Consider the following 23,660-nt stretch of genomic DNA (forward strand, 5'->3'; position numbering starts at 1 on the left):
TATAATGACAATTAAGATTTTTTTTAATCTTGAATGAATAGAAATTAAGGCTGGAGAAATGTGATCTCTGCTGATAATTCTTCTCAGAAACATTTGCTGCAGCATTATGGATCACATGGAGACTTTTCAGAACATTTCTGGGAATCAGTCCAGAATCTTCTATGAAGGAAACTGACAGACAGACAAGAGATGGAGGAAGAGGAGAAGACTGTGGAGGAAGATGAAATCTTGTTGAGTTCAGCTGCTAATTTGTGTTTTTAACAGTGTTTGGATGGTAAACAGACTGTTTTTATACAGAACTTTTCATGTCCTGATGACCAGAACAAAGTGACACACACCGATGAACACAGTAAGGAGGTGTAAATACTTTACAGTCTGCATTCAGGTTGTTGGTTTAAATCTGCAGGTAAGAATGTAAAACCTGTTAATTATTGAGTTTTACAGCTGCTGACAGACTGAACTCTGGAATCTAACACACCTGGATTTCAGGTGAGCAGCAGCATTTATCAGAAGAGGTCTGATAAAGTTCCACACCACACCTGACTCACCTGAGACGAAGCAGGAAGCAGTCTGTGATTCTTGGTCTCTACAGAGAGACACACAGACGATCAGATTCACCTTCAGCTTCCTCTGAGTGAGTCCAGCTGCAGGAAAGAAAAGTGGGAAACTTCAAGCTGCTCCCAGTCCACACACTGAAGGTGAGTCTGACCGAAAACACCACTCACAGTCAGTTTGATGGAGTTAGCAGAGGAGGGAGGGCAGCCATGACTGACTGGACTTTCTGTCTGCTGTGTTTTCAGCTTCATTCTCAGACCACATGGCTTCCAGATCAAAGGAGGATCTCTGCTGTCCGGTCTGTCAGGACATCTTCAGAGATCCTGTTCTTCTGTCATGTAGCCACAGCGTCTGTAGAGACTGTCTGAAGAGCTGGTGGACACAGAAACCAACACGCCAGTGTCCCATTTGTAAGAGAAGATTTTCAAAGTCTGAACCACCTTTAAATCTGGTGTTAAAGAATCTGTGTGAGTCCTTCTTACAGGAGAGAGATCAGAAAGCTTCAGAAGGTCTCTGCCATCTGCACTCTGAGAAACTCAAACTCTTCTGTCTGGACCATCAGCAGCCAGTGTGTCTCATCTGCAGAGATTCAGAAAAACACACCAACCACAGAATCAGACCCATCGATGAAGCTGCACGACAGCACAGGAAGGAACTTCAGGAAACTCTGGAATCATTAAAGAAGAAACTGGAGCTCCAGAAGGACGTTCAGAAGAAGTTTGATCAAACAGCAGAACACATTAAGGTCCAGGCCCGACACACAGAGAGGCAGATTAAGGAGCAGTTTAAGAAGCTTCATCAGTTTCTAGCAAAGGAAGAGGAGGCCAGGCTGGCTGCTCTGAGGGAGGAAGAGGAGCAGAAGAGTGGGATGATGAAGAAGAAGATGGAGGCTCTGAGCAGAGAGATAGCAGCTCTTTCAGACACAGTCAGAACCACAAAGAAGGAGCTGAGAGCTGCAGACGTCTCATTCCTGAACAACTACAAGGCTGCAGTGGAAAGAGTCCAGCGCTGCCCCCTGCTGGATGATCCACAGCTGCACTCAGGAGCTCTGATAGACCAGGCCAAACACCTGGGCAACCTGGCCTTCAACATCTGGAACAACATGAAGGACCTGGTCTGCTACACTCCCCTCATTCTGGACCCAAACACTGCTGCTCCAGAACTCTTCCTGTCTGAAGATCTGACCAGTGTGAGACGAGGAGAGAAACAGAAGCTTCCAGATAATCCAGAGAGGATTTATAATTACATTTGTGTTCTGAGTTCTGAGGGTTTTAACTCAGGAACTCACAGCTGGGATGTTGATGTTGGAAACAGTAAACACTGGGTATTAGGTGTGTTAGCAGAGTCTGTAAACAGAAAGGAAAACATAGAGTCTGGAGTATGGAGAATAGGGTTCTATAAAGGTAGGCACTCAGCAGGTTCTCCAGGTTATCTCATTTATCTTCCAGTTCAGAAGAAGCTGCAGAGGATCAGAGTGAATCTGGACTGGATCAGAGGAAAACTGTCTTTCTCTGATCTTGATACTAACACACACATACACACCTTCACACACACTTTCACTGACAGGATGTTTCCATACATATACACTGATGATAAAGGGAAGATTTTACCTGTGAAGGTCTCAGTGATGAAACAGCAGCTCTGATGTGTTCAGTATGAAGAACACAGACTTCACATTAAAACTTATTGATCTGGTTGAAATTCACTGATTTCAGGGTCAAACAGGAAGTTTGAAGCTGGAATCAGAACAGGAGGAAATCACTGATCTCAAAGGTTGAAAGAAGTCAGTGGATCAGCATAAATATGGAACTGATTTTTTTTTTGATTAAGGTAAATACTTTATCTCCCCCTTTCTCCTCTCCTCTCTCTCCTGTTCATGGGTCTATAAGAGAAGCATTTGTTTCAAACAGTGTAGAAATGATGGTTATTCCTCTGCTTCTTCCAGACGGATCTCACTCTGAGTTATCCCTCACAGAGCATTCAGCCTCCTTACAGTAATATCCAAAGTGTCTGGAAAAGTCATGACTCAGAGTTAGTTTATTACAGAACATCATTTACAACCTGGCAGCACAGGTCTTCACAAAGTGTAATATTCTGGTTTGTAAGAGCTTCCTCTACATTATTCATGGGGTACCACCAAGAAACCTCCTGATCTAAACACTGTTATCAGTGCAGGGTCTGTAGTCCTGTCTGTGCCGATCTGAGATATTTATAAAACAGCAGACAGTGAAGGTCATAAATCTGAGCAGCATAACAGTTATTACATTATATTTACTTAATGATCACAAACAACCTTTCCTCCAGCTTCTCCTTTAAAATAGAATGATAGATTATTCTGGGTCATTATAGACGTTTTCAATCATCCCTGTTAAATCAACATGTCTGATGTTAATTCTGATTTAAACTCCATGTTTGATCAGTTTCTGCTTTATAACCTGTTCTGATGCTGCAGACTAACAGTTAACGTCTTATTAAGTTCATGATGATAAGTTTAGTTTTTCCGTAACATCAGATTTAAATTTAATTTTAGTTGTTTTTGTCAGATTTGTTCATAAATATATTTGGCTTTCGAGTTCTCAGCAGAGATCAATAATCTGCTCGTTCACTGTGTTTCCAACTTTATACTGTTTGAAATAAATGTGTAGAAACTCAGTCTGGATCAGTCTGCTGTGTTTATATCACTATTATTATTATATGATTTCATGCAACCAAAAAACAAAAAACAGACACCGGTCGTACAGGGACCGGACAGCTCGGTTGAGGAGTGTGATCCCCCTGTAGTTGGAGCACACCCTCCGGTCCCCCTTTTTGAAGAGGGGGACCACCACCCCAGTCTGCCAGTCCAGGGGAACCTTCCCCGATATTCACGCGATGCTGCAGAGGCGTGTCAGCCAAGACAGCCCTACAGCATCTAGAACTCTAAGGAACTCTGGGAGGACCTCATCCACCCCCGGGGCCTTGCCACCAAGGAGCTTTTTAACCACCTCAGCAACCTCTGCGCCAGAGATGGGAGAGCCAGCACCAGCTACTCCAGACTCTGCTTTCTCATCGGAAGACGTGTTGGTGGGCTTGAGAAGGTCTTCAAAGTATTCCCTCCACCGCCTCACAACGTCCCGAGTCGAGGTCAGTAGCCCCCCATCCCCACTGTACACAATGTTAACGGAGCACTATTTTCCGCTCCTGAGCTGCCGGATGGTGCACCAGAATCCCCTCGAAGCCATCCGGAAGTCATTCTCCATGGCCTCGAGTATTTGCCTTAGCAACCGCCAAAGCTGCGCTCTGCTTAGCCCGCCGATACCCATCAGCTGCCTCTGGAGTCCCACAGGCCAAAAAGGCCCGATAGGACTCCTTCTTCAGCTTGATGGCATCCATTACTGCCGGTGTCCACCAACGAGTTTGGGGGTTACCGCCATGACAGGCACCGATGACCTTACGGCCACAGCTGTGGCTGGCCGCCTCGACAATAGAGGCACGGAACACAGCCCACTCGGACTCAATGTCCCCCGCCTCACCCGGGACATGGTTGAAGCTCTGCCAGTGATGGGAGTTGAAACTCTTTCTGACAGGGGACTCCGCCAGACGTTCCCAGCAGACCCTCACAATATGCTTGGGTCTGCCAGGCCTGACCGGCATCCTCCACCAGGAAGCCAACTCACCACCAGGTGGTGATCAGTTGACAGCTCCGCCCCTCTCTTCACCCGAGTGTCCAGAACATGCAGCTGCAAGTCCGACGATACAACTACAAAATCGATCATCGAGGATCAGACCGCCAGGGTCCCCGCCTCTGGTAGCTGCCCAGCTCACACTGCACCCGACCCCTATGGCCCCACCTGCAGGTGGTGAGCCCACGGGATGGGAGGCCCATGTCACCCTTTTGGGCTGAGCCTGACAGGGCCCCATGGGCAAAGGTCTGGCCACCAAGCGCTCACCTCTGTGCCCCACCTCCAGGCCTGGCTCCAGAGGGGGGCCCCGGTGACCCACGTCCAAGCAAGGGAAACCCTGGTCCTGGCTTTGTCATCATTATAGGGGTGATTTGAGCCTCACTTCGTCTGGTCTCTCCCCTAGACATCTGTTTGCCATGGATGACCCTACCAGGGGCATGAAGCTCCCGACAACATAGCCACTAGGATGGTCAGGATGCACAAACTTCTCTAACACGATAAGGTGGCAGCTCAGGGGAGGAGATGTAAAACACCACCTGTGCAAACTTACTTATCCTGGTTAAGGTTGGGAGGCTCAGCTAGAACACTTTATTTAATCAGTATTGTCAGATCCAGGGTCAAAATTGTATGTTTACGGATCTCAGACACATTTTCTCTGCTGGAGTCTAAAGTTTGACCAGAACTCACCTGTTCTGCAGCAACAAGCAACACAAAAATCAAACAGACCAGAAGACGTTGATCCAAAGTTATTATTTATTGTAAAAAAATTATCTGAATTTACAGAGTTACTAAAGGAGGCACGTTCTGAACATGGAGATTAGACAGAGCGACTCTTTGCTGTAGTTTCAGGCCATCAGGTGGTCTCCAACACCTGCTGCAGGTGTGTCGCATCATCGCAGATCAGGAACGGCGTCAGTTCCGCCTCCTTAGTCAGCATCACACAAGTTCTCATCTCCATGACAACTATTGTGCAGAAAAATCTCCACTAAGAAGCTAAAATCAGCTGATGGATTCAGGTGAGCGTAACACACCTCACAGCTGGTCTTCTTATCGATTCATTCTGGTCACTGGGCTCTCGTTGACCCACACACTGAAACAGAACCACACGGAACCCACAATCCATCATCCAAACTGTCCTCTGGTGGTTTTCCAGGGACCAGTTTCAGCTGCAGAGCCCCAACAGCTGGTGTCTGACAGTGGACGCCCATCTGATGGACATTCACGTCCAGGTTCAGTGCAAACAGGGACAGACAGAAGACGAAGACAAAGACATGACCTGTCATCAATTCACAGAGAGAGTGGATGGAAACATGAGTGGACAGATAGAAGGACGGAGGACAGAGAGGATGGATGGAGAGACTGAGTGGACAGATAAAAAGACAGATAGACAGAGAGGATGGATGAAGACATGAGTGGACAGATAGAAGGATGGAGAGAAGGACAGAGGACTCGTCCCATCTACAAATGTTTCTGGGTCAGATAAAGGATAGAGGAGATTAAGGGATGGAGGACAGGTGGAGGACAGACGGAGGACAGGCGGACTCTGTCTCAGCCCATGTACGGGTACTTCCACTCTGTGAGGGGGACGTTTGTCTGCTTCACCACCTGAGGAGACGTCCATCTCAGGACATAGTGAGGACCTCCAGGTTTGTCGTTGGTGCCTTAATGAAGAGAGATCGATCAATCAATCAATCAATCAATCAATCAATCAATCAATCAATCAATCACATCCCAGCTAACTGATCAGATCAATTGATCTGGATACGCTGCAGAAACAGACATTAAACCTGATCAGATCTCAGGTCTCTGTTCTCTGATCATTATTGATCAGCAGCTCAATTCTGACAAACTGCTGATCAGATTTAATCATCCTCTTACAAAACTGAGAAACCGATCTGCAGGTTAATCAATACCTGCAAACCTGTGTGTGGCGATCAGGTTATTGATGGACTCTGACCTGAAGCTCTGGCGCCTCCAAACGGCTGCTGAGCCACGACTGATCCGGTGGATTTATCGTTCACATAGTAATTCCCTGCAGCGTTCCTCAGAACTCTGGCTGCCTCGTCAATCACTGTCCTGAAACACACAATCAACTTTATTGATCCAGATCCTGTCAAACAAACAACAACAACCAAATTTATTGATCCAGCAAACAGGAAAACATTCAAACTTCCATGAAGCTGCTCTTCAGTCCGACTTTCCAACATTTTCCCTAATTAATGTTCAAACAGAGAAAATCTTCTGCAGCTTGTTAACACATCAGACTGCAGCTGAGGCTCCGGGTCCACTACCTGGAACCTGAAACCTGAAACCTGGAATCTTGGCACTAAAACTTGAAACCTTGAACCTGAAATCTAAAACCTAGAAGCTTCAAGGCGTTACCTGTCGTGGGCGAACACGGCACCCGTGAGCGCGTACGGTGAGGTGTTATCTATCAGGCGCAGAACCTCCTTGTAATTGTTCTCAGGATAAACGTAGACTGTGAGAACTGGACCGAAGATCTCCTGCAAACGAAAACACGTATGAGACGACAACGTAATCATGTGACCACACACGGCTGACCACAGGAAGCTGAGCTGAGGTTCTAAGCATCAGCCCACCTGGATTCAGTCTGAACCAGACCAGAAGTCCAGATATGCTGTGAGTAGATGGTTGGCTGTTCCTGAGGAACCAGAACATTCTCCATTTGTCCTAACATGCTACTGAAGTCACCTGTCTGCAGGTAAACCACATGCTTGGTTCGTACCTCATTCATAATGGGGTCCTGAGGGTCTTTGGTCTCGACGATGGTCGGTTCCACAAAGTAGCCCTTCTGGTCGTCACACTGTCCACCTGCGATGATGCTCAGGTTGGGGGAGGACTTGGCGTGGTCCAACCACCTCTTTATACGAGCGAAAGACTGCAGGAGGAGACAAAGTCAACCAGGAAACACGCAGAGGTCCCACACTGCTCAGAAAGCCAGTGAGAAAGAAGCGGAGACGGTACCTTTTCATCGATGACGGCTGAGAAAAAGGTACTGAAGTCTTCCACCGGCTGAGGGAGAGAGAACATCATCATCATCACCATCATTATCACAGCTTATGTCTCTGATGACCAACACGACCCTTGACATCGTGTCTGTTCAGAAACAGATCTGAAGAAAAGTTGAGTTACCAGAACTCTGACAACGTCATCCAGAAAACCATGAAGGAGTAATGTAGCCAGAATAGAGTCAAAAGTTTTGTAACCTGAATCTTCATATTTGAAAATGAAACAATAATTACAGGTACAAAATAAATCTTCAAGCACAGATTAATTTTCCAAGGCTGAATATACAGATGAGTTTTACAGCTACAAAACATCTGTTACACATTTTACATGACTACTCAGAACCAACCAGATTTTTCTGATCCCTAGCCAATCATAGAGAGAGCTGCCCAAAACCAGCATGATTCTCACAGTTCCCTAAAGGTAGGTCAGTGTATGGATATATAAAAAGGTTAAGAACCCTTAGTTAATAGTAGGGATTAGTTTTTCCATGTCAAGAAAGATTCATAAACCGATTTTCCTTTAGGAAGCTATGTAAGTCGTACTGGTCTTGTTCAGGCGGTTGTAGCAAAACTTTTCCACATGACCTAAAGCTTGGTTGTAGATGCAGAGAATCTAAGCCCTCCTCCCACCATGATTTCTTAGGAATTAGAGAAATCTGATTGGTTGTGGAGTAGGCGTGTAAAATGTTTTGTACTTCTAATCTTCAGCCTTATAGTTCAAGACTTGTACTTCCTGAGTTGGAATTCCCTGGCTTGTATTTTTCCTACTTGCATGTTTTTGACTGGTAAAGTTTCCTAGACTTGCACTTTTCCCGTCTCGTAGTTTCTGACTTGAAGAATGAATCTGTACTTGAAGGTTTTTTTTGTACCTGTGTTTGTAGTTAATAGTTCTAAAACCTGGAGAAACAAGAAGACTTGTGTCCCTATTCCAGCTCCATTATGAAGCTTAATGGAGTGGACTTGTCTTTTGTTTCGGACACGGTGTGACGTGATGCAGAGATGATCATCTCCTCCGTAACTCACGTCTCCCACTCTGACTTTCTTGAGGACTTCCAGCAGCTGCTGTTTGATCTGCGGCCACATGCTGTCGGGAACATACATCCTGGAGCAGGCCGAGCACTTCTGACCTCCGTACTCAAACGCCGAGCGGATCGTGCCCATCACCACGCTCTGAACGTCCGCGGACGTGTGGACGAAGTGGAAGTTCTTCCCTCCGCACTCTGACAACACACACAGCTGATGATCAGCAGCAGAAGAAGAAGATCTGAAGGACTGTTGTGGAGCAGAGTTGGAGCTCACCTCCGGCCAGCCGAGGGAACGTCCGGTAGACGTCCAGGTTCTGGGCCACCTGCTTCCACAGACGCTTGAATGTCCTGCAGATAACAAACACATCAGCATGAAGTCATCAACGTGATCACATGACTAAAGGAGACATCCTTACGGCACGCTGCCAGTGAAGTTGATGCCAGCCAGGTGCTCTGAGGAGGTGATGGTGTCTCCGAACACGGGACCGTCAGCCGGCAGGAATTGGATGATGTTGGGGGGCAGACCACACTCCCGCAGGATTTTGTAGACTGCGTAGCTGGCAGACATGGCGGTGTCGCTGGGCTTCCACAGAACCACATTACCCTGCAACACACAGGGACATGTAGTTTGCTTTCTAAAAACTGGGACACCAAACAATTCCCACTGGTACCAGATCCTCCACAGGTCCACAATACCAGAACCAGCTAGAGGTTCATGGTCTGGACCACTGCTTAAAGAGAATATTCAGCTGCTCTGAGAGACGGGTCTCAACTAGACCAGTCAGACGGAAAAAGCCTCATCATTTTAAATGTCCGGATTAACTGATCCTTCAGTGAAGAATCAGCCCTCTGAGTGAGGCTATACCAGAACTGGCTCGGGGAAGGTGGTACTGTTACACCGCACAGACACTCACCATGAGAGCAGGCGTTCCTGCCAGGTTTCCTCCGATGGCCGTGAAATTAAAGGGAGCCACAGCAGCTACGAAGCCCTGAGAGAAGAAGAAGTAGAAGGAGATGGCTCAGGTTCTGCTTCGGCTCAGTGTGGAAGGTTCTGTGTTCCAGGACCGCTTGGGTCACCAGAAACACATGTGGTGATGTCCCAGGTGGAGCAGGTGGAGGTGTTCCTACCTCCAGCCCTCGGTACAACATGGTGTTGGTGCTCCCCGCCGCGTCGATGGGCTGCTGCTTCTCCAGCTCGATGGCATGTTTGGCGTTAAACCGGAAGAAGTCGATGAGCTCGGGGGCGGCATCAATCTCCGCCTGGACCACCGTCTTTCCCTGAACAGAACCAGGACAGAGGGAATGTCAGGATCCGCTTGGAGGAATAATGTAAACAGTTGGGATTCATTTTTCTCAGAACCAGATTAACCTTTCAGGACAGGGTGAGAACCAGAACTTTTGACTGGTTCTAAAACCTGTTTTCACATCTGATCTTATGCTGAGAAGAAGCTGCAGCTGACTTCAGGTACATACCTGTCCGATCATAGTCTTGGCCAGGACCTCAGCTCTCTTGGGTCCACTGATGACATCGGCAGCCTTGAACAGGATCTGGGCCCGGTCCTGGACGGGTTTCAGGTCCCACTCTCTCCGAGCTGCCACGGACGCCTGGATGGCCTTGTTGATCAGCTCCTGGACCATCAGACAGCAGACGGAGGACAGGGTGGAGAGTTCAGGAGAAAGAAGGACAAAGTTATGTCTGACATGATGCAACGCCCACCAGCTGCAGAGGACGTAGAAGAACCTGAAGTGGTCCAGTCCACATGGACAGAACCGGGACTATGTGTGACCCAGACTGAAATTAATGATCAACAACTGACAACTTCACTTGTGTAATCAACAATATCAGGATGTGGGCTAAGTTGTGATCAACAACTGTTGATCAAGACCACTTTAAAAAAGTACAACAACATGAGAGGTGAGAAGATGCTGCAGAGGTTGAGTCCAAACCAGCAGAACCTGGACTCACCTTGTCAGCGTAGCAGAACTTGGCCACCTTGTGTGAATGATTGAAGGGCTTCAGAGAGGAAGAGAAGGAGAGTGAGCCAACCAGTCACAGTAAAGATTCATCAAACATGTCACTGATCTCAGGACGGTTCCTCACAGACAGCTGATATCTGATGTCTTTGGTCCACACGTGTTCGTCACCAACCACACATGGAATCTCCTCTGTCTTCCCCTTCAAGTTGTGCAGAGCCTGTAACCATGACAACAGGTTAAGAACAGACTGATTTCTGGCGTGAGGTTTGGGTTTGTGGTTCTGCTGTGTGGCTTTGATGTGAAGATGTTCTAGTGTGTGGAGGTGTCTGTGGTCTGGTGTGAAGTTCTGGTGTGTGGAGGTTTTTGTGGTCAGGTGTGAGGTTCTGGTGTGAGAAAATGGTTTGTGGTTCTGACCTTCAGGAGCTCTGCTCTCTCTGGACTCCCCTCACTGAAGGACAGGATGGGTTCGTTCTTCACCTCCACGGTGGCACACGGGAATGTTCTGAACCTGTGAACCATATGTATTTTATTCTCGGCTTCATGGTCACCTTTGATCAGTTTCCATAAAAAAGTGTTCTGGATCAAACTGGTCGTGTTTAATGAATAAACTGGCGCTCTCTTCGATAACCCGTTATTGACATCTCTGCTGCTAATCAGTAACTGGACACAAGTTTATTCAGCTGGTAGAAACCTTCTACTTTCCTCTGAAAGTGGCTGGAAAAACAAACAAGAACTCTCAATTTTTACTCCAACTATTTTTATCCTGTCAAAGGTTAAACAGTGTTTTCTTCCTCTGGATCTTCACCCAGCCTAACAGAATCTCACAGAACCTCTGGTTGGGTGAAGCTGTGGCTCAAAGGCCTGCAGAGGTGAGACCTGCCAACGGTTTACCAATCTTTAACAGCTGCATCTCCAGCATTTTCTTTTTTTGTTCTTCTGTAAATTAAAGTATAACTTCCCTCAGTCTCTGTTCGGGTTCTGATCCCTGAACTGGGTCAGACCTGAACAGAACAGACTGACAGGTGGATTGGTGCAGCGTCAGCTGTGATGCAGGCGCTGTGGAGGTCTGCTGTAGTAAAGAAGTAGCCAAGCTAAAAGGCGAAGCTCTCAATTTACCGCTTGATTAACGTCCCTGTCCCCACCTATGGTCACGAGGTGTGGGTAGAGACCGAAAGAATGAGATCACGAATACAAGCAGCCGAAATTTTTCTGAGCAGGGTGGCCGAAGCAGGGTGAGAAGCTCAGTTAGCCAGAAGAGGCTCAGAGTAGAGTCGCTGCTCCTCTGTATCGAGAGGAGCAAGATGAGGTCGCTCGAGCATCTGGTTAGGGTGCCTCCTGGATGCTTCCCTGGTGAGGTGTCCTGGGCAAGTCCCACCAGGAGAAGATATCCGAGGAAGACCCACGACGTGCTGGAAGGAACTGCATCTCTCGACTGGCCTGGTAACTCCTCAGGATGCTTACCACTCTTACCACCCCCTGGTGGTTCTAGGACTCTTATTTGGCCAGCCAAAATACCTGAATTTTCTACACCTGCCTCGATTGAGACAATAGTTGAATTTGGTGGAATTCAGTAAAAATATCAAATATTGCGACCTTTCTTGACATTAAACCATGAATGGTTTTAAACGGTAATAACTGCAATATTAAAATATGTTGTTTTAATGGAAATCAATGGGGCATTTTTGGTCACAAGGTCATCAGAGGGTATTAAATTTGAGGAAGGCAAACAAACAACTTAAACAACTTAAAGTTAAACAACTGAGTTTGTTTGTTGAGTGGTGGGGAGCTTTATTGCAAATGAGCTTCTCATAGATAACAGCAATATCTCTTATAATTTCAACTGGTATGTGGTCCCACAAGCTACGGGTACAAAACTGAACCTTTTTTGCGGCCCTCTCGATGGGGTTGCCCGTGGTCATTAAACACTAATCTAAATGATAGCGAGCGCAAAGACTGTACGATTAATAGTTTTGAAATTAAAATTGAAAATTTAAAGCACTGCATTAGCAAATTGCAAGAAAGCTCAATTTACATGTTGCACATCACCTGATCCAGGTTTTAAACCTGCAGTGTTCACAGTTTTACAAGTCCCCTCCTTTAGTGGTAATTCCTGTCATCTTTTTGTTGTCATTTAAACATCATTTGCCAGTTACACTCTGCTGTGAAGTCATGTCTTTAAACCTCATCTGACTTGTTTTCCATAAATGGCTGAAAAGATGTTACAAAAAAAAAAGAAAAAAAAAAAACTATTTTAGACTTTCACTTTACTTTAAGTTTAAAAAAAATGTTCTGGTTCACATTTCTGAACTTTGGACTCTTCAGTGAACAACAAAAACTTCCTGTAATAAAAACAGATCAGTTAAACTGTTTCTGGTGAAAATTATGTAAAATCCAGTAAAATCACAGGATGAAGAACTGTCTGAAAAACATTTAACATTAAAATCAAACTCCAGCAGGGAGGATGTTCTGAACCAGTTTTCAGTCTGTAAAACCAGGATCAGGTCAGTACTCCCGGTCTGGACTCACCCCTTCACTTCACTCATTTTCCCAATGTTCCGACTTGGAGCAGCTCAGTAGGATGTTTCCCTCTTTTGTGTATCATTAACTACAGAAATCTGAGCTTTGTGAACCGAAGGTCGCTCACAGGAGGAGGAGTTTGTCTCCTCCAATATGACCAGACCTCCTGTTGGTCCAGCTGTGACAGGAAAACAAACATCTGCCTGTCCAGAGCCCACAAAGGAACAACATGAACCTGAACGCACCAGCAAGTAAAGTTTTAACTGTTTGTCATGAATATTTCTGACTGAACCGAGTCAGTTCAACAGTTCTGATCTAACCTCATTGATCGTCTATACAGACACAGATTCATCCAACGATACACTTTTCATGTCTGACGATGAAACGGAGACTGGTCTGGACTAAGCAGCCAGCATGTCCGACAATCTGAATGGATCGGCTACCTCTACTGATCAATCGGTGAATCAATCCATCAGCTGATTACTTAATCCATTGGTGCCAGACGTGGGCGGGACATAACAAGAAAGAATATTGCTCAGTTTCCCTTCCAAGTACCTGCATGTTATACAGCATTGGAAAGCTAAGATTATTAAGATGTGAACGATGTATACAAACCCAGGCTAAAATCAAATTAAAACTGTAGATTCCGTAAACACCTCTTTCAGACCAGTCGCCAATGCAGTTTATCTTTAAAGCCATACTGTACTCCAGATGCAGATGATGCTGCAGGAAATGAAAAAAACAAAAAAAAAACCAATGCTTCTGTTAGCGAGGATCCAGTAAAAGTAGTCCAGTAAAATAGCTGGTCCATAACAAGTTCTTACCCATAAAAACCTCTTTTAGGCTAAAATTTTAAGATTTTAAGGTGTTAACTGCAACACAGATTATCTGGACCCGGGTCAGCAGAACGAACCAAAGTCCTGAACTCCACTGAAGTGGAGAAACAAAATCCCTAAAAACAGGCTGATGTTTCCATCACAGAACTGGCTCTGGAGTTCTACAGGATTCTGTTTTTTTCTTTACATGGGTCCTGAGGAAAACACTTTCAGGAAACATGTCAAACATTTTTACTGTCAGTGTATAATTTCAGTCCCAGAAAAGTTGGGTCTCTGTGTAGCATGCCCTCTTCTTTTAACAACTCTAGACAAATGTCTGGGAAGTGAGGAGACCAGTTGCTGGAGTTTTAGGAGAGAAACACCTGACTTCAATTAATGAGTCAACGTGCAGAACCTGATAGGCTGTTAGATCCATTTAATTTGATTCAGGTGTATTGAAGCAGGAATATGTGGAAAACCTGAACTGCGGCCCTTGTAGGATCGAAGTCAGTAGCCCTGCCTTGAGTAGCCCTGCCACAGGCACAGCCTGCATCTCTGAGGTAACCCCATACCATCAACTGTCCACCGATAACAAGCTGGATGCTCCCTCTCCTCTTTAAGTCTGCAGGACACAGCATCCATAGTTTCCAGAAAAGATTTCACATTTTGATCCATCTGACCACAGAACAGTTTTCCACTTTGCCCCATTTTAAATGAGCAGAGAAGACGGCAGGGCTTCTGGATCCTGATCACAAATGGCTTCGTCTTTGCATGACAAAGCTTTAACCTGCATTTGTGGATTTCAGGGTGAATTGTGTTCACAGACAGTGATTTCTGGATGTCTTCCTGAGTCAATGCAGTAATTTCCAGTAGAGAATCGTGTCTTTTTCAACCTCTAACATGCTAGATCTCCAGTGCCCCTGACCACTATCACTTATATTGTCAGGAATTTCTCAGGAAGGGTAGTGTGTAACTCTGTGGGGTAAACTGTGATATACTTTACCCCTTAGGTGATATACAGAAGTTTTCCAGGCATTTATTTCCCATCCAGGAGGCTTACAATCCAGCCACAAAAAGTAGTGTTTATTCAGAGACTTCATATGGAAAATCCACAATTTGTGATCCATGATAACAGAAGTATTTATCACATTTTCATCATAAAAAAAGTCATTATCACTACTATGTTGCTAAAATACCTCTAATTTGACCGTGAAATTATGATAAAGCCACTTCCTTTCAAACATTCCATCAATCAAATGGATTAAATTAATGGTAATGTCCAATCAGAAGCAGCCAAAGATCAACAAGTGAGCAGAAAGTTCTGTGTGTGTCTGAAAAGAACAAAAAAAAATGGCCCTCCATGGCTGGAATAAAACAAGAAGATGTTTGTGGTGCACAGTGGCACCAAAAAAACAGTTGAATTAAAATTGGTTTTGTGAGGATAGTAGGTAAATAGTAGCATAAATAACTGTAAATAGCAAAAAAAAAAAAAAAAAAAAAAAACAGCTGGAGGAAAAGTATAAATATGTAAATAGTTTCTGTTGTGTTTGTTTCAATGCCAATATTTTTCTCCTGAAAGCCAAGACTTGAGAGAATGATATGCAAATGAGAAAAGGCTTGGTCACTGTTGATCTGTGTGTCATTTCTACAAAGTTCTGTTAGTAATAAATTATATTTGATTTGGTTGGTCTTTATGCTGCTATACCTATTTATATGTTTGTTTTATATCATCTTAGCCTCGTAATCTGACTGGGATAAAAAGGGTTGATCTTTTCTGTTTTCATTTTCAAATCTTGTACTGTGGTTTTTATACTAATATATATATATATATATATATATATATATATATATATATATATATATATATATATATATATATATATATATATATATATATATATATATATATATATGAGTGTTTAGGTGAACGTTTGCATAAGTATATAACATTGAGATGTTTGTGATTATATAGAAAAGAAAAGCCAATAAAAAGTATATAGAAAAAAAATGGACAAACTTCTACATGTATTTTTATGAGTAAAAACCAAACAAAAAAAACAAACAAACAAAAAAAAAAAAAACAACAGGTGGGTTTAAAATTTTAGATTTAATGCTGTACTATTGACTCCCAAGATTACCAGAATCCAGCTCAATATTCAGCCCATACACAGAGATTCCTCTCAATTCTCTGAAGTTGTTGATGTTATACACTGTTGATGGAGGGATCTTCAAAGTTTTCATAATTTCACATTGAGGAGCACTTTTCTGAAATTGTTCCACAAACCCAGCAGTTCCCAAACTTTTTCTGTAGGGGCCCCTTTTTATCTACAAAAATCTGTCCATATTTTGCTAGCAGTGCAAAAACAATAAGTTTTAAACTAATATGAGGAGGTAAAATTTAAAAGTTTAGAGGTCAGATTTAGTTGTGTTTGAGCACTTAGGTCTTCACTCTGTGAACAACTTTAGGTTGTAGCTGTTTAAAAACTCATGTATAAATAAAGTTCATACAAAGCTTCACTCAGTTGATCATCAACATGATCACCTGCGTTGCTGGAGGATCAGGTTTCATGTGTGAACAGTGCAGCTGTCACACGCCCGCAGATTATTTGAGTATTTAAGCAGTCAGGAACTTGTTGGAGCACGTGACTGAGAAACCCTGAGGTTGATCTTCATCACTCTAGACCCCTTCAGACTCTGATCAGGTGTCATTATATAACACGCAAGGCGGCGGCACGTGCGCAGACCAAACTATGAGCGCATTTAATGCCTTAATTAATCGACCTGATCATAATGACATGTTATCGATCAGAGACAGAGGCTCGGGGCTAGCTAACAGGCTAACTGACAGCTCCTGGAAGTCACCGTGGAGGAGCTGCCGGAGTCTCGTGTCCGCTCATGTGAAATGAACCTCGGCTCTTACCCCCTCCATGACCGCCACACCACCTCCCTGACACGGAGCATCTTCATGCCACGAGCCGATGACACGCGCTAAGAGAAAATGAGTGGCTGGAGCCTCTAAAACAGCTGATACATGGATCAACAACCGATCACCGGCTGGTTACGGAGGGCTAACGGAGCAGATCAGACAGCAGGGAAACAAACCAAACACAGCAACCTGCGACCGGGGGGGGGGGGAGCGAAACGGTTCTAATCATTCAGTTCGATCCAAAAAAAAACAAAACAAATCTATCCGGTTTTTATTAAGCTGTGATAAAAGTAAACATCGCTATTTTTATTTACACTAGTAAACTGAAGGAAACAAGCGAGTAAAAACACCTAAATATCATTTTGATAAATTTGCTGCACCCCTCCGCGGAATGGAAGATTCCGGAGGTGGAACTGCGACAGACCAATCAGCGATATAAACTGGTCAGCCAATCAGAGCTCACCATCGGATGTTTGACCTTCTGTCAGAGTTTATTCTGGTTTTCTGATTTATTTCACTGGTTCAGCACCCAGACTGTCAGGTTAAAGTATGAACTGGAGATATGTTAAATTTAATCTTGTTTAGTTTGGATGGGACACATACATACAATCTATCAACCCAAATATGCCTGATTTAGTGAAATGCTCATTTTCATCATAATCATATGAAAGAAATAAAAATAAAAAAAGAATATAATCAATAGTGCAATACTATGGAAGCCAAGAGCAGCCACACTAGACTATTTTTCTTTTTTAACAATTGTTATCTCAAGATAAGTTTATTTTCTTGTTATGTCAAAATAACAAGTACGGTTTTCTCGTGATAAGATAATTTATTGGGATAATTAACCTTGTTATAACGAGATGATTAAGGTGGGCTGAAAAGTAAGTGGTTACTGTGTTACACCTGCTTTCATTGTTCAAAATAGCAGCAGCACCCAGATCCTATAGTGCAGGGATACTCAATTCGGTCCTACGAGGGCCGCAATCCAGCAGGTTTTCCATGTATCCCTGCACCAACACACCTGAGTCAAATTAATGAGTCATTGTTTAGAACCTGATTGGCTGTTAGAGCCACCTAATTTGACTCAGGTGTGTTGGTGCAGGGATACATGGAAAACCTGCTGGATTGCGGCCCTCGTAGGACAGAATTGAGTAGCCCTGCTATAGTGGCTGTGGTCGCAACCATTGTTAAAGGGGCAATAAGTGAAAATTCATTATTTCTAGATTGAAAGAATCCAAAAATCATTATCTGAAAAACTAAGAATAGAGTATAGCATGATGTCATACACCGTCTCTGTGTTGATCTCTAGCCCTGTGCTTACCAGCCGGTCCGGCCGCACGTTCTTGTATGTTCATGTGAATCGCCGCCTCCTCTTTCCTCTCGGAGACCTCGCCGTCCCTCCCTATAAAATGCTTCAACCAGGGAGCAATGGCAGCTCATACTTTAGAAGTGAAATGGCGGAGTGTGAAACAAAACATTCACCTGCAGAAGACCAACATTTCCCAAAAGAGCACTGCAAGAGCTCAAGAGGCTACAGTGTGACTCGGAGCTAGCTCTCCTCCTGGACAGTTAGTAAGAACATAAACGTTATATGTTACTTCCACATGTTCCACAAAATGGTGATATTGTTTTGCATAGTGTGTTTGCACTTTTCACATTCATTTGCAGACAAGTTGGAGGTGGGGGGAAGAGGTAGACAGAAGTGTGGCTCATGACAAACTTTGTTTTGCAGTGCACAACAGTAAACCTTGCAGTGAAACAATTTTGCTTTTTGCCAGTTTAGGAATATTTGCAACTACTCTCAGGGTGGCTGCAACCACTCCAAAAGTGATCGTTACCTCTGAGTGTTTGCAGCCACTGCCAGAACAGTTGCATGACAGCTGTTACCAGTTTCAGAATGGCTAACAAAGGTTGCAACCACATGGAAAATGATAAAGTCTTTGAGAGTGGTTTATAAGGTTTATATGGTTAAAATTTAACACTCAGACATGTTGCAATTTCAGCCCATGTCAGACTTGATAGAAGTAAAATCAGATGTATTGATCAGTGATTGATGTTTCTCAATCTGACATCAGCTTGTGTGCTGCTGTACTGAAGTATCCGAATACAGAACACCTATGTACTGAGATGCCTTTTGGGCCTACCATGTTAAGTGTTGGGGAAAGAAGAAAATAATGGCTAACCAAAACACTGACGGCCCCACAGAGCTCCTTCATGAACAGACTGCTGCATCCAAAGTGTGAAGGAGCTATTGCAGGATTTCTGCTGCAGTTAGACTGGAAACCAGCACTGCTCCTAGTATACCAAACACATTCAATAAAATACAATATAATTTACATACATACATACATACGGTTTCTTGGGGGAACCTCTGTGTAGTTTGCATGCTCTTCAACTATGCATGGGCTCTCTCCTGGCTTCCTCTAATAGTCCAAAGGCATGCATGTTGGACTGATTTAAGACCCCAAATTCTTGCTACGAGTGAGAGAGAGATTGATTGAAGGTTTGTCTCTGTGTTGGTTTTCTCAGGATACATTTTCCCATCATCATGAGAAAACGGTGTTTAAAAAAAAAAAAAAAAAAAAAAAAAACCACATACAAGCACAATCATCTCAGCTTCCATACAATACCCCAAAATTAAAATAATTACAATAAAACGGCTGCCGTAGAACAAAGACAGTACTAACTAGTAGTCAGATAAGATGGTCAGATGAAGCTTCGTGAAATATTAAAGCGTTCCAGCAACTTGGTTCAGAAAATGATTAATTTCTTGCAGGAGGCTTCATGTGAACCTGCTTTCATCTATGAAGAGCACAGGGCGCCAGTGGCATCTTGGTGTTCTCTTGCAAATGTCCTGCACGGTGTTGGGCTGTAAGCACAACCCCCACCTGTGGATGTCAGCCCACATTCCACCCTCAAGATAAGATATATTCATCCCCTAAAAGAGGACATTTCTTTGCCACCACACATCTCATACATACACAATGATGAGAAACATGAAAAAGACCTTAAATATGTAAATATACTAAAGACATAAAAAAAAAAAAAATAAAAAATAAAAAAAAGTCTGTTTCTGACCGTTTGAGCAGACACATGCACATTCGTGACCTCTCTCTGGCAGTGCTCCTCCTGTTCCTCCTTGCACAAAGGCGGAGGTAGCAGTCCTGCTGCTGGGTTGTTGCCGTCCTACGGCCTCCTCCACGTCTCCTGACGTACTGGCCTGTCTCCTTGTAGCGCCTCCATGCTCTGGACATTATGCTGACAGACACAGCAAACCTTTTTGCTACAGCTCGCATTGTTGTGCCGTCCTGGATGAGCTGCACTACCTGAGCCACTTGTGTGGGTTGTAGACTCTGTCTCATGCTACCACTAGAGTGAAAGCACCGCCAGCATTCAAAAGTGACCAAAACATCAGCCAGAAAGCAAGAACTGAGAAGTGGTCTGTGGTCACCACCTGCAGAATCACTCCTTTATTGGGGGTGTCTTGCTAATTGCCTATAATTTCCACCTGTTGTCTGTTCCATTTGTACAACAGCATGTGAAATTGATTGTCAATCAGTGTTTCTTCCTAAGTGGACAGTTTGATTTCACAGAAGTCTGACTGAGTTACACTGTGATGTTTACGTGTTCCCTTTATTTTTTTGAGCAGTGTGTGTCTTATGTATTTTCTTCCAACTATATTATGATTATATTGTGTGGTGTACATGAAATGAGATTAAATTAATACTTATTCCTATTGATAAAGATAACATGGCCCATACTGGCGTCTGAACATTTTGATGAACTGAGCTACAAAATTCCTGTTTAAACACATATGAACTGGTTAGGGTGGGAGGGTATGGGATTGTTCTGTTGTTGATTGGTTTGCAAACAAACAAACAACAACAAAAGAGAACTACATGAATTAATGTACTTAAAGGTTCAGTGTGTAGGAGTTAAAGCTCAGACAGTTCCCACTTCACACACAGAGCTGTTTGTCCATTCAGAGACACTGTAGTAAAAATTGTAGCACACAAATATGGCAGCAGCCATGTATGTGGACGCACGGCAAGTAGATACGCTGTACATGGCTCATTCTAAGATTATAAAAACATAAATTATTTTAGTAAAGTTATTAGATACCCATAGAAAACCTATCCTGACCTGTGACTTTATTATGTTTGGCATCTTAAAAGGAAGTTTCTGTGTAAAAAATACAAATTTGTGAAATGTGCAGCAGATTTTTGGGTTGTCTTCTCTGTGTTACGGATAATGAAGCCAAAGAGAAATTTGTGTTGAGTTGCTAGGTAACAAGGAGCAGGTGAGACCAGTTTGGGTGGAGCGTGTGATCTGTCCATAACGGAAGAAAACTAACAAAACCAACAGTCACTCAGACAATGTGCAGCTTTATATAACAAACCAAGAAATATCTACCTTCATCTCTTTTATCAGCTCATGACAGTGATTCTTTCTCCTGTGTCTCTGCTGCCATCTGATGGTCTTCTGTCTATCTTCATCTCTGATGCTGCAGCACAACCAGAAAGCAGAAACAGTCTCAGAGTAACAGCAACATGTGAAGCTTCCTCAGATTCTTCCTCTTCATCAGTGATCTGACTGAAAAAGTTAACGAAAAAGACGAATGATCAGGGATTCTAAGCATGTTGGACCATCAGCTGTTGAGCTTCATCTCTTTTTATTCCACCTGCTTTTGGAATTCTTCCAAAGCTGCATCAGCTGACCCTTTTTTTTGTTGTTGTTGTTGATTGGGAACATGCCAAGAAGGGGGATTAAAGTCACTTAAATCTCCTTTCTAACCCATTCTGATGCTTACTTTGAAAAGGTCGTCTTGACCATGTCTACATGAATAAATGCCTTGAATTGATTATCTATCTATCTATCTGTCTGTCTGTCTGTCTGTCTGTCTGTCTGTCTGCCTGCCTGCCTGCCTGCCTGCCTGCCTGTCTGTCTGTCTGTGTAAAAATTAATAAATGGTTCAGATTAATTTAAATACCACAATACGAAAAGACGTATAAAAATTGATATTTCAGCCTTAATTTTCCTTGAACTTTGTTAGTGTGTTTATTCTCTTCTCTATTTACTAAGAGCACCTTTCCTCTTTCCCGAGGATATCCCATTTCCTGTTTAATTTATATTTTACTAAGCATGCATCTGAGGCATTTTATATTATTTATCTAAAATAATACATAAGGATTAAGGAAATTGAGAAGCGCGTGCCTTCTGTCTCCTCTCGCGTTTTAACAGCTCTGTTTTGTTCCAGGCGGCGTTCCGTAGTGTGAGAGGGGTTGACAAGCAGAGAAGACTGTTGTGGAAATTTTAGCCTTCAGCTGTGGATAGCAGAACATCTCACCTTTATCTGTCCGATTGTCGCTCACAGCCGCGGGTCACAGCAGAAGGAGAGGCCGGTCAGACGGCTGGAAGCGGCGAGTAAGGGCTGCTGTCAGTTAGCTGCTAGCTGCTGCTCAGAGACTGTGTTCCGGAGTCGCTAGACTGTTAGCCACGCTAACTGACAGGTAACTGACCACAAGAGACCCGAGCCGAACCGAGTGATGTTGTAATTTGGGTGTGTTAATCTTGTTGACCTCAATTTAGAGTCCGGTTGAAGAGTGTAAAGAGGCCCGGGAGATGCGCTCAGCTAACGGAGTTTGATAGCAGGCTAACAGCCGGAGAGAGGGCTGCTCAGTCACTGAGAGTAACTTTACCATCACATATCAGCAGTAAAAGTACCACAATATGTTCTCTTTACTGTGGTAAATATGAATGTAAAAGTGCCAAAGGATTCTCTGTTGACTGTAGTAAATATCAATGGAAAAAGTACAATAATGTTTTGTGTTTATTGTGGTTTATAACAGTGATGAAAGTGCCACCGCATTCTCCATTTACTGTGATAAACATTAATGGTTAAAGTACCACAGTGCTCTCTAGTTATTGTATTAAATATCAGCAGTGAAAGTACAATGATGTTATGCTTTCCTGTGGTAAATATCAGCAGTAAATGGTATTAGAAGTAATGGTACGTCAGTATTTTTTCTGTATGAGATGTGAAATTTGTGAGTCATGTACTGGATGTAGTATTCCAGGTCCAGATGAATCTGAAACTGACCTGAGATTAGGGCTGGGTGATATGAACCAAATCTCATGTCTCAATATTTTTTTTTACCTGAATCAGAAAATACAGTATATATCTATTATTATTTATTAATTTTTTTTGTCAAGCAGCCAAAGAGAGTTCAAATTTACAGCCTTTAGTGCAAAATACACTTTTATTAAGGACCAGCAGCACATGTTCATTAAAAAAGTTGACTTAAATTAAAGTAGTAGTGCATATTAAATTAAATGCTCTTAAAACAAAATGAATATAAATTACTTTTCAGAAATAGAAACAGAAATACAGTTGTGTAAAATGCTAAAACACAAGATACTTTTAACTGAAAACAAGCTATCTCGATACAAACGATATTCCTTCATTCTATATCGTATGTGATAAAGTCTCGATATATTTAAAAATCTCGATATATTGCCCAGCCCTGCATGAGATCAGTCAGAGCTGGTGTACAGAAGTTCTGCCAGAAGTCAGGTCCAGATGTTTCTGTTTTCACTGCTTTCTGATTAATAATGTTGGTCCTGTTCTGCCAGCAGTCTATGGCTCGGTGAGTCAAGTCGGACAGAATGAGCACTAAGGGAGGCGGCACTGCCCTGACCCGCCGGAACTACAGGCTGGCTTCAGACACGGACAAACCCAGATCTACAGGTACTGAGACATGGACCAGGTTCATCCTCCTGGTCTCTACCTTCATACTCTGTTTTGTGCTGATAGATGGTGAAAACTACATGTTTCTGGATGGTGCAACATCTTTGCGTTTATCTGTCAGGTATCGTGAACGAGAAGCTGCTGAGCGACTACCTGCATCATGTGTTTCCTTCCACCAAACAGGAGCCTGCTCAGGCCTCGCTCAGGTAACGTTTGTCTGGTCAGAAACAAACTTTTATTACCTCATTCCACACAACACATAACTTTGTATATGAAAAATACCAAAAGAATGCCCTGAAATCTAAACACCAATCAGGAAAGAGAATTCCTAAATATCCCGTCTGCATGCAGCTCATCGGTGTTTAAAACCTCCTGATAATCCACTGGTTTGGTTTTGATGATC

The 23,660-nt window shown here is 43.4% G+C and overlaps 3 protein-coding genes and 1 long non-coding RNA gene across 8 annotated transcripts in view; 3 read left to right on the forward strand and 1 right to left on the reverse strand.

Moving 5' to 3' along the window:
• Positions 1 to 567: 567 nt before the first annotated feature.
• Positions 568 to 2,357, forward strand: LOC121636469 (E3 ubiquitin-protein ligase TRIM35-like). The gene is made up of 2 exons (XM_041979999.1): positions 568 to 698; positions 801 to 2,357. Exon 2 carries the CDS (start codon positions 818 to 820, stop codon positions 2,198 to 2,200), a length of 1,383 nt encoding a protein of 460 aa, XP_041835933.1. The 5' UTR covers positions 568 to 698; positions 801 to 817; the 3' UTR covers positions 2,201 to 2,357.
• Positions 2,358 to 4,952: 2,595 nt separating this feature from the next.
• On the reverse strand, positions 4,953 to 16,656 carry aldh4a1 (aldehyde dehydrogenase 4 family, member A1). Of its 4 annotated transcripts, none has more exons than XM_041979974.1 (15): positions 16,501 to 16,656; positions 10,663 to 10,756; positions 10,373 to 10,465; positions 10,238 to 10,285; positions 9,745 to 9,900; positions 9,400 to 9,549; positions 9,186 to 9,260; positions 8,688 to 8,875; positions 8,546 to 8,619; positions 8,270 to 8,466; positions 7,203 to 7,250; positions 6,964 to 7,116; positions 6,600 to 6,721; positions 6,175 to 6,293; positions 4,953 to 5,878 (listed from the first exon to the last, which is right to left on the reverse strand). In XM_041979974.1, the coding sequence occupies exons 1-15, from the start codon at positions 16,545 to 16,547 to the stop codon at positions 5,766 to 5,768; spliced, it is 1,677 nt and encodes a 558-aa protein (XP_041835908.1). In that variant the 5' UTR covers positions 16,548 to 16,656; the 3' UTR covers positions 4,953 to 5,765. The 4 variants fall into 4 exon arrangements, with proteins under 4 accessions (XP_041835908.1, XP_041835909.1, XP_041835910.1 ...); XM_041979975.1 differs by lacking the exon at positions 16,501 to 16,656 and adding an exon at positions 12,775 to 12,887; XM_041979976.1 differs by lacking the exon at positions 16,501 to 16,656 and adding an exon at positions 12,281 to 12,461.
• On the forward strand, positions 12,938 to 13,498 carry LOC121636513. The gene is made up of 2 exons (XR_006009741.1): positions 12,938 to 13,016; positions 13,106 to 13,498. It is a non-coding gene; the product is annotated as an uncharacterized LOC121636513 (long non-coding RNA).
• A 5,118-nt stretch (positions 16,657 to 21,774) lies between the features above and the next one.
• Positions 21,775 to 23,660, forward strand: part of LOC121636447 (E3 ubiquitin-protein ligase RNF123) — a 96,378-nt gene continuing 94,492 nt past the window's right edge. Inside the window, exons 1-3 of one of the 2 annotated variants that reach the window (XM_041979963.1) lie at positions 21,775 to 22,019; positions 23,143 to 23,257; positions 23,379 to 23,463. In XM_041979963.1, coding sequence (XP_041835897.1) covers positions 23,176 to 23,257; positions 23,379 to 23,463 — 167 coding nt within the window. In that variant the 5' untranslated portion in view covers positions 21,775 to 22,019; positions 23,143 to 23,175. The remainder of the gene's footprint in view (positions 22,020 to 23,142; positions 23,258 to 23,378; positions 23,464 to 23,660) is intronic. The other variant, XM_041979962.1, reaches the window with a different exon arrangement.

This window comes from Melanotaenia boesemani, chromosome 3, assembly GCF_017639745.1.
Source record: "Melanotaenia boesemani isolate fMelBoe1 chromosome 3, fMelBoe1.pri, whole genome shotgun sequence".
In the NCBI taxonomy this organism is placed as follows: Eukaryota; Metazoa; Chordata; class Actinopteri; order Atheriniformes; family Melanotaeniidae; genus Melanotaenia; species Melanotaenia boesemani.